General features: G+C 44.5%; 1 protein-coding gene across 1 annotated transcript; it reads left to right on the forward strand.

Annotated features, from left to right (window-relative positions):
* Positions 1-337: 337 nt before the first annotated feature.
* On the forward strand, positions 338-10,405 carry LRRC31 (leucine rich repeat containing 31). The gene is made up of 9 exons (XM_056850371.1): positions 338-378; positions 1,137-1,259; positions 2,125-2,292; positions 3,186-3,353; positions 4,591-4,758; positions 5,248-5,415; positions 6,393-6,560; positions 8,619-8,786; positions 10,086-10,405. Exons 1-9 carry the CDS (start codon positions 354-356, stop codon positions 10,403-10,405), a joined length of 1,476 nt encoding a protein of 491 aa, XP_056706349.1. The 5' UTR covers positions 338-353.
* Positions 10,406-10,452: the final 47 nt, after the last annotated feature.

Consider the following 10,452-nt stretch of genomic DNA (forward strand, 5'->3'; position numbering starts at 1 on the left):
TTAAAAGTGGATTGAAAATGCATTATTCAGCATGTGTGAAATGTGTGTGTGTGTCTCCCAAAGAACAAGGTTACTACAAATGAGATGGAAATCACAATTTTGGTCTCTCTCTACCTTTCGAAAGGCTCAAAGCCGAGAACCCCAGAAAGCTGTGAAGACAGCATCTTCCAGAGATCCTCAGTCAGCCTCTATAAGTCAGATCCAGAAGAAGAAACCCCCTGTAGAGAAAGAGAAACATCAGCATCCGTCGAAGAGCCTTTCCTGGGGCTCAGATGATGAAAACTCCAGCGATGAAGGCAGAAAAAGAAACTGTAGAACCAAAAATGAATAATTTTAAAGCAGAAATTCAAACCATGAAGCAAGCTCTTCCTGATGCAGGTAACAGTGATGGGCAGGGCACACCTCGAAGATATTGCAGGTTCTGTCCCAATAAAGGAAGTCACACAACTTTTTTGGTTTCCCAGTGCATATTACGTGTGTGTGTTAAGTGCCATTAAGTCGCTTCTGACTCTTGGCGACCCTATGAAGCAAAGCCCTCCAAAATGTCCTATCTTTGACAGCCTTGCTCAGATCTTGCAAATTGAAGGCTGTGGCTTCCTTTATTGAGTCAGTCCATCTCTTGTTGGGTCTTCCTCTTTTCCCTGCTGCCCTCAACTTTTTCTAGCATGGTTGTCTTTTCCAGTGACTCTTGTCTTCTCACAATGTGACCAAAGTACGACAGCCTCAGTTTAGTCATTTTAACTTCTAGGGTCAGTTCAGGCTTGATTTGATCTATAACCCACTGATTTGGTTTTTTGGCAGTCCATGGTACCCGTAACACTCTCCTCCAACACCACATTTCAAAGGAATCTACTTTCTTCCTATTATGCTGCATATTATACTGTAGTCTATTAATTTTGCAACAGCATTATATCTAAAAAAGGTACTGTAATAAGAATGAAAACATTTGAAATATTATGAGAATTACCAAAATGTGACATGGAGACATGAGGCGAGCGCACGCTGTTGGGAAAATGGTGCTGATAAACTTGCTCGAAAACAGAACGTCTGCAAGGCGCAATAAAGCGAGGTATGCCTGAACCACACTTCTATTGCTTTGGTTCCTCATATCACCCCGTTATCTATCCTTTCCGAAGCAGAGTCAACACTGTGTCATTGGAGAGTGAAGCAGCTCCTGGAAAAACTGGAGAAACAGCCCAATGACAAAGTTTTGGACCTAAACAACTGTTCATTGAATGCCACTGATATAGAAGAGCTGAGTACGTACCTGTTTTGTCACTGTCTCAAAGGGTTTCTCAGCTGCGGTCGTTTATGCATGAATGATAGCACAATAACTGCACAATGTCCAACTATGTGTCGATGCACCCTAAACGTCTTTAGCACAGTCTTGTTAAACATCCTGTCATTTCTTTGAGTTGGAACATGCCAGCTTTTCTGAGGGGGGCGGGGCGGCGGCTTTGGACCACCCAAAAGGCTGTGCCAGAGACCGAGGGACCCAGATGGACAAAAGCCACTTGGGATGGGAGAAGGGGAATCAACCAAGGTCAAAAGCGGGTAGGATCCAGTCCTACATCATTGCCTTTACTGAACAACCCAGCTTTTTATCCGCTTTACCCTGGTGCCTGCCATTTCAAGGGCATGATGGAGGTTGGCTGGATTGGAGGTTGGCTTAACTCTTAAAACACCACAACCTTAGAGGACAAATTTTTCTATGTTGTATAGCCTGTGTCATAAGAAATGTAAACTTGGGCCCTGCCATTCAGCATGCCAGCAGTGGTGCATATTTCACAGAGAGCCAGCATGGTGTAGTGGTTAAGAGTGGTGGTTTGGAGCGGTGGACTCTGATCTGGAGAACCGGGTTTGATTCCCCACTCCTCTACATGAGCAGTGGAGGCTAATCTGGTGAACTGGGTTGGTTTCCCCACTCCTCCACATGAAGCCAGCTGGGTGACCTTGGGCTAGTCACACTCTGTCTGCCCCACCTACCTGTTGCCTGTTGTGGGGAGGGGAAGGGAAGGTGATTGTAAGCTGGTTTGATTCTCCCTTAAGTGATAGAGAAAGTCGGCATATAAAAAAACCAACTCTTCATCTTCTTCTGTTCCTCTGCTTTTTCTCCCCCTCTAGTTGCCATTATACCTTTGATGCCAGACCTGGAGGAGATCGATTTTTCCTGGAACCATTTCATAGGAGGGGCTCTCCAGCCTCTTACTCTTCAGTTCAGCCACACGCAAAAGCTAAAAGTCCTCCGACTGAATAACTGCGGGCTTACAGCCAAGGACATCACTTTTTTAGGTATCCTCCAGCAGTTGCTTAAAACCACTCCGATGGGAGTATTATGATAAGTCATTTCACTGGAGATGCTAGTAAAAATCTGCCATGCCCAGTTTAGGTGGCTTGTCCAGTCCCAAATGGAGATCCGTTTTCCTCTGAGGTCATAGAATCATAGAGTTGGAAGGGACCACCAGGGTCATCTAGTCCTACCCCCTGCACAATGCAGCTACTTCCTGGAGGTTGGCAACCCTATCAGTCACTCAGTCTCTTGTGGTGGAGAGGATCCCTAGGAACTGCATTTCAGGGATCCTTTTGGCCTGCTGCAGGAGGGGGCAGGTGGGAAAATCGTACCACAAAGGTGTAAGTCCTTGCACCTGTGGACATATCTTGGGTGGATCCAAGTCAAAGTATGGAAATAAGGTGAGTTTTTCCCCAAAGTCAGTGGTTCTTAACCTTTTTTGCTCTATTCCCCCTTTTCACCATTGTTCAGAATATAATTCTGATAGTCCCATGATAGTCTAACTAAAAACAAACAAACTAGTTTTACAGATTGCACATCACAATTTGCTGAATAGTGGCCCCAGTTTTCCCCCTGGAACCCTAAAATTCCCCCCCCAGGGGGGAATTCCCCCCTTGCTGAGAACCCCTGCCCTAAGTTTTCAATTCATTTTTGGGATTCTAATCTTCATTCTTTATTGCGAGTATGGAACCAGTGGCAAATGTCACTCCAGATTAATGGCCTCAGAGTTCTTGGATGTCGCCTGGTGTGAATAAGATCAATATATAACTGCCTGCAAGTGTTCAGCGGTTGCAGTTCCTCAATCAAGCTATTAAATGGCATTGTTTTATCTTTTTTCTTCTTCTTCTGTACTTGAATGTGTACAATATTAATACTTCTAGATGCTTTGTTACAGGAGAAGCCCTTGAAGTCATTCCCTACCTTGAGATATTGGATTTATCATGGAATAATAACATTGGTGGCAGTCTTTCCATTCTAACCCAAAAAATCCCCAAAGGCTATAATCTCAAAACACTGAAAGTGACAGATTGCAGTCTAACGATGGAAGATGGGAAATCTCTAGGTAAATCTCTAGCCTCTGGCATAGGACACAGCATTTTTTTTTACCATTGTATCATTTATTTCAGACATCAGCCTAATATGCTTTCATGAGCTTGAGCCTGTCATGCTTCAGTTAAATTGTGGAACTCCCTGCCCCAGGATGTGAGGCTGGCTGCCAGCTTGGAAGGCTTTAAGAGGGGAGTGGACATGTTCATGGAGGGTAGGGCTATCCATGACTACTAGTCAAAATGAATACTAGTCATGATGCATACCTATTCTCTCCAGGATCAGAGGAGCAGGCCCATGATATTAGATGCTTTGGAACACGGGCAGGATAAAGCTGCTGCCGTTGTCTTGTTTGTGGGCTTCCTAGAGGCACCTGGTTGGCCACTGTGTGACCAGCTGCTGGACTTGATGGGCCTTGCTCTGATCCATCATGGACTGTATGGCTTTGAAGTCCCTCACCTCTCTAAACCTCTTCAGGCTCCGCCCCCAAAATCTCCAGCTATTTCCCAACCCGGAGCTGGCAACCATAGTAAAAACGCATGCTTGATCTCGGGTTTTCCATACCTGTCCACTGCCTTCCCAAGCCTGTTTTTAGAGCACACAGCCCCTTTGGTCATTAAACTGCGTGCGAAGTTTCTCCCATTGATCTGGCAGACTCTTCATTTCCTTCATGGTAGATAGGATGTTAGCATTATAGTTCCTGAGAAGTTCACCCTGGACGTATAAAACAGGAGCTCATCCAATACCAATGGAGTCTCTTAGACAGGATGGAAGGTGACACCTAGTTTTTAGCCTCTGGATGTTATAACTGGTCAGTGAAGAAAGCTGATAGGAAGAAAATAGATTCCTTTGAAATGTGGTGTTGGAGGAGAGTGTTACAGATACCGTGGACTGCCAAAAAAACAAATCAGTGGGTTATAGATCAAATCAAGCCTGAACTGACCCTAGAAGCTAAAATGACTAAATTGAGGCTATCATATTTTGGTTACGTCATGAGACGACAAGAGTCACTGGAAAAGACAGTCATGCTAGGCAAAGTTGAGGGCAGCAGGAAAAGAGAAAGACCCAACAAGAGATGGACTGACTCAATAAAGGAAGCCACAGCTCTCAATTTGCAAGATCTGAGCAAGGCTGTCAAAGATAGGACATTTTGGAGGACTTTCATTCATAGGGTCGCCATGAGTCTGAAGCGACTTGACAGCACAACACACACACACATGTTATAACCAGACCATTTTCTGCCTTCTGTTCAGCTCAGCTTCTAAACAGGATCCAGAGCCTTGAAGAACTGGATTTGTCCATTAACAAAAACGTAGGACATAGTCTGAAAAGTATCACCCAGGAACTGAAATACGTCCCAGGCCTGAAGGTACTAAATCTGCACATGTGTGGCCTGAAGCAAGATGGATTCCAGTGCTTAGGTAAATATAAATGTTTATTTAGGAATTGGGGAGTATAGACTCAAATCCATAAAACTAATCCAAATTACTTTAAACATCTTAAACAGAAATGAAAAGTTATACACATATGAAATTCAACTTGTCAAGTTCAGTATTTTACACTTCTAGATCTATTGACACACGTAATTGGGAAAAGTGAAATAAATATGGATTAGAAAAATATACATTCAAATTTTTGCAAGCAAATTCACATCAGAAAAGTTTGGTGGAGAGTCTTTTTCAAAACGTGCTTCATGCTCTGCCAATCAATCTGATCTTTGAAAGTAAAGTTTTATAAGTGGGATGTGGAAATGTGTGAAATTCAAATTCTGATGAGTTTCTAAATTTCAAATTCCCGAGATTTGTTCATTGCGGATCTCTGTCCGAAGTAATAGAAATAGAGATGAGGAAACGGGACCTGCTAGCAGACGACCTTGATCTTTGATCACTTGTTTCTATTTCACTATCCAGATCATGCTTTTCAGTACCTGCTGGGACTAAAAAAATTAGATGTGTCATGCAATAAAGAAATTGCAGGAGGCTTCCAGAACTCAGCGGCTCATTTGGCCTGCCTAAGCGACCTTGAAGCCCTGGATCTTCATCAGTGCCGGATTATGGAAGAGGATATGGCAGTTTTAAGTAAGATATATACAATGAGCTTCCTGATAACAAACCAGAGAAACATTCAGTTGTAAGAGATCAGGGCTTTTTTGTGTCAGTGCTCACTGGTACTGAGTACTGGCACCTTTTTGGGACTCTGAGGCGAGAACTGGTGGAAATTCGTGCAACCTTATATATGAGTACAGCTAGAGTCGAGTCCAGTAGCACCTTAAAGACCAACAAGAACACATGAACACATGGAGCTGCCTTATACTGATTCAGACCCTTGGTCCATCAAAGTCAGTATTGTCTATTCAGACAGGCAATGGCTCTCCAGGGTCTCAGGTGAGGTCTTTCACATCACCTGCTTGCCTGGTCCCTTTAACTGGAGGATTGAACCTGGGACCTTCTGCATGCCAAGCAGATGCTCTACCATTGAGCCACGGCCCCTCCCTAAAGTAATGTGTCAGCAGTGGCATTTTGAGGTATGAGGTTTACCAAAGACCAACATAACCCCCTCTGAAATTATATATGAGTACGGCATAATTTTTTTAAAAACAAACAAACAAACAAACAAACAAAAGCACTGGGACAAAAAGTCATCTAAACTACCTTTTATGCAAAGGTGACTGTACACCCACACTCCTAGTATTCTACAAATCAGCTTATACAATCCACAACAGTCCACAAGAAACAAAGGGAAGGGCTGTTGTTAAAAAGAAAAGAAAAGGTAAAGAACTACATTTATGCATAGGAAAATGTGTGCAGTGTTTGTTGGTTAATTAACTTAAATGGAAATAACTCTTCAAAGAAGGCATCTATGATCAGATTGCACCCCCAAGGGTTACACAATCTTTCCTGGTTCCCTTTATCAGTTTTTAACTATTTTAGGAATTTTGTCTCCAGGAAAGGACGAATGGAAGGAAGGGATGTATCCAAATACCTTTGGCCGCTTTTCTTTATGAGTCATCAGTCTTTATCCTAATGCCTCTGAACTGTCTATTGATATTTTATAGCTCAGATAATACCTCTTCTGTCAAGTCTTCAAGAGCTGGATTTATCATCAAATAAAAGCGTTGGGATATCTTCTGATAACCTTCTTAGTAGATTCCGATTTTTACCAAAACTGAAATCTGTGCTCCTGAGCAATTGCTCTCTACAGCAGAAATCATTTGCATCTTTAGGTAAGTCTGTTTCTTAAATTTATTCGGGCTTTAGTTATCCATGACTTCCCAATACAGACTGTCAAATGTGGGAAATGCTGAGACAGATACCTGAGAAGACTGATGATCATGATAGGCATGCATTATAACACCACCTAGTCTTACTAGGTCAGACATAAACTAACCTTTTCAATGCTTCATCCTATCATATATAAAAATGAGGGCAGAGAACTGCTAAGTAAGGATAAGCTTCCATTAAAAAAACCTATTTATATTTATGGTACCGCTTTACTCTGCTCTGGTTAGACCTCACCTAGAGTATCATGTTCAGTTTTGGGCACCGCAATTTAAGAAGGATGCAGACAAGCTGGAACGTGTCCAGAGGAGGGCAACAAAGATGGTGAGGGGTCTGGAGACTCAGTCCTATGAGGAAAGGTTGCTGGGACCCAAAGCAACTTTCAACATCATTCACCCCCTTTCCATTTTATCCTCACAACAACCATCCTGTCAGGCAGGCTGGGCTGAGAGAGAGTGACGGGCCCAAAGTCCCCCAGCGAGTTTTCATGGCAGAGTAGGGATTCAAACCAGGTCCTAATTCGACATTCTACCAATATGTGAGTTTTCAAGGCAAGAGATTAACAGAGGTGGTTTGCCAGTGCTTTCCTCTGCACGGCAACCCTGGTATTCCTCGGTGGTCTCCCATCCAAATACTAACCAGGGCCGATCCTGCTTAGCTTCTGATGAGATCAGGCTGTACCATGCTGCCTTCCCTCCCTTCTACCAACATACCATGCTGGCTTTTCTTCTTCCAAAGAGAACACAATCTCTGTAACATCTAGCATATGGCAAGTCAGTGTGGTGGACAAGATAAGAGTGTGAATAAAGATTGGGGAAACCTGGAGTAAAATCTCCAGTTGTTCATGAAACTCATTGGGTGACCTTTGGCCACTCACTCTTTTCAGTCTAACTTACTTCACAGGGTTGGGGTAAGGATAAAATGGAGAAGGGAAGAGCTAGGGGTGCAGTCCCAAGCTCTTTAGAGCAAGAACGGGAAAAAATATTAACAGATGGATAGAGAGCATTCATTTCAGCTCTTCATAGTTTCTCCGGGGTATGTATTTATTTACTCCATTCATAGCCTGCCTTTCTCACTGAGACTCAAGGTGGATTATATAGTGTTAGGTAATGCAGCCAAATACCATGGGATGTCCAACAAAAAATGCAACATGACCAGGATCACAAAAACTGGAAACAATGCAAAAATAAAATAAAATAAAGGATCAGACATGCTATGACATAAATGGTACATAAAAATTTAAAACAACAGAAAACACCTTACTAACCACAGAGAAGCCATAAAGCTGTCCTGGGCAAAGTTAGAGTTGTGCCAAAACTAATACCGTCCACACCTATTGCTTTATTCATTTATAGATCAGTGCTGCTCTTGGGTTCAAGCACCGTGGATACCGATGCCATTTTAGAAAAGAATTTGGTCATTTATAAATGCTGCAAAGGCTCACGGCATGGGGGGACCAGGCAATCTTGTCTCTCCCCCACCACTTCTTTTCAAGTCCACACTGAGCTATTTCAGCACTTGAGAAGGCGTGCATGGGGGTGGGAGGGGAACAAGATTGTCTGGCAGAATTCTTCTCTGAAATGGCGTTGGCGTCCACAGGTTAGATCCAGCGGATGCCATAACCTCCAGTTTGGCCTTCTAAGCACAGTGCTTTACTTGTCCTCGTTGGCACAAAGGGCAACTATTCACTGACATGGGAGAAAGTAAAGGGGGTGCAGGTAGGGACACCATAGGGGTGAGAGAGCTAAGCTTTCTCTCTGCCTCGAACGATCCCGCAGCCACTGAAAATCCACCCTGCTCCTAAATGCATAGTTCTATCCTGGGTTTAGCATCTGGGTAACACGACAGGGACTGCACCGGAGCGCTGAGAGGATGGGACAGAATATCAGAACGTGACCCTTTCGCATTACAGAAGCAATGCAATTCAAGACGGAAGGTGGTGCGTCTCCGGAGGACGCCTATTTATTTTGGTAAGCGCAAGATGCTGTTGTTAATCTTTTCAGCTGAGGCTGCCCTTCACCTCCCTGAACTGAAGATCTTAGACCTTTCTTGGAATAAATGCGTTGGTGGGAACCTAAAGCTGATTTTGAAAGCGCTAAACCTTGAAGCTGAGCTCCAAGAGCTAAGACTGAGCAGCTGCAGCTTGGTGGATAAAGACCTGGCTTGTCTTGGTAGGTATAAAACTGCATTTTCCTCCTCGAATACTCTCTGGCCAACTTTTCACGGAAGATTTTGATGCTCTCTTGCCGCAGAGCAAAAAAAAAAAAAAAAGCGATTTAAATTTATTTTTCATGGGCGCAATTTAAATTCATGTTTTCATATCCCCGTCAATCCAGAAGTAGTTTTGGTTTTTCATGGGAACAAAGCAAGCAGTATTCTACAATGGTTTGGTCTGTCCCCTTCTGAAAAGCTCATGGTTTATGCCTGCCCCCAACTCCGCCCCAACTCCGCCCAGCGGATGACCCAGTGCAGTTCACCTCTGTGGACACAGCCCCAGCCAAAAAAAGCACTAGTCCCTCCAGTTTCCTTATATAACTTTTCTATTTACCATGCTCCCTGTTCCTCCCCCGTACTTGGCCACGGCCCCCCTTTCCCAGACTTTGACAGACGGTCACCATTGTGCCCCCCCCCCCCGTAGAGCTCCGGCCATCCATTGCCAGGAACTTCCATCAAGATAGAGAAGGGAGACCCAGAGCAGACTGGCTGCCCCTCCTCAGAAGGGTGACGGGAGTTTTGGCTTGGATTTGCCGCTCTCAGGATGCCCCCCCCCCAACACACACACACAGGATTGCACCGGCAGGAGGGAGACCCAGAGCAGACTGGCTGCCCCTCTTCAGAAGGGTGATGGGAGTTTTGGCTTGGATTTGCAGGAGGGAGATCTGTCCTGCCTTGGAGGGAGGCTGTCCCCCGGGCTTGAAACTCTCCCAGCCAATCGCCGTTCACAGGGGAGGAGAAATTAGCTGACATGGGCAGGGACAATTGGTCCGAACCCAGGAATGTTTTTCATGGAGCGAAAAAAAACGCATAGCAACCACAAAGAACGGACCAACACAGGTTTGAGAAGATGCGGAGTTGACGCGGTTTTTCTGCTAAAACTCGAAGAGTTCATGAAAAATCAAAAATTTGCAGCGGGGCAAAACAAAGGCGCTTTGGATCCCCATTGGTGGGGAAAATGAGCTATACATATCTAAATAAATACTGCCTCCTTCCTTCAATTACCTTTTCAATCCTAGCATAGGATTTGCAACCCCAGGAATCAAGGTACTATTGCTGTGTTTTTAACTGTTTGTTTTAGTGTGAAGATATCCCATGCATGTTTATATTTCTCTGTCCAAAACATGACCCTCCCTCTCCCTATTTAAAAACCTGCTACAAAACTCGATTTGCAGATTGAAAGCCCATGTTATGTACTGTTTAAATGTACACTGTTTAACGCATACCTTAGTTACTGACCTGGTGTCTCCTTTCAGCCCTGGTTATCCAAGATGGCCCCCTATCTAAACTACAGAAGCTGGACCTGAGCTACAACCACCATATCTCTGACCAGGGATGGGCAACGTTCTATCAAGGCATAGTTGCGCTTGAGCAGCTTTCGGAACTGGATGTCAGTCTCCGGCCAACGTCACACTGTGACTGCGGGGAATGGTTTGGCAAGCTGTTGGCTGCCTTGCCGAAGCTGCTCGGACTCTCAGAGCTGGACCTCCAAGGCTGGGTTCTCTCCAGACGTCAGCAGAAACAGCTGGAAAGTTTCAACTGGGACCACGAACGAAATGTTCGCTTTGACTTTTAGCCCGGGGCCCGAATTGCCGAACGAGCATGACGGTTGGCAGCGAGCAG

The sequence above is a fragment of the Euleptes europaea genome, chromosome 5 (genome assembly GCF_029931775.1).
Source record: "Euleptes europaea isolate rEulEur1 chromosome 5, rEulEur1.hap1, whole genome shotgun sequence".
Taxonomy (NCBI): domain Eukaryota; kingdom Metazoa; phylum Chordata; class Lepidosauria; order Squamata; family Sphaerodactylidae; genus Euleptes; species Euleptes europaea.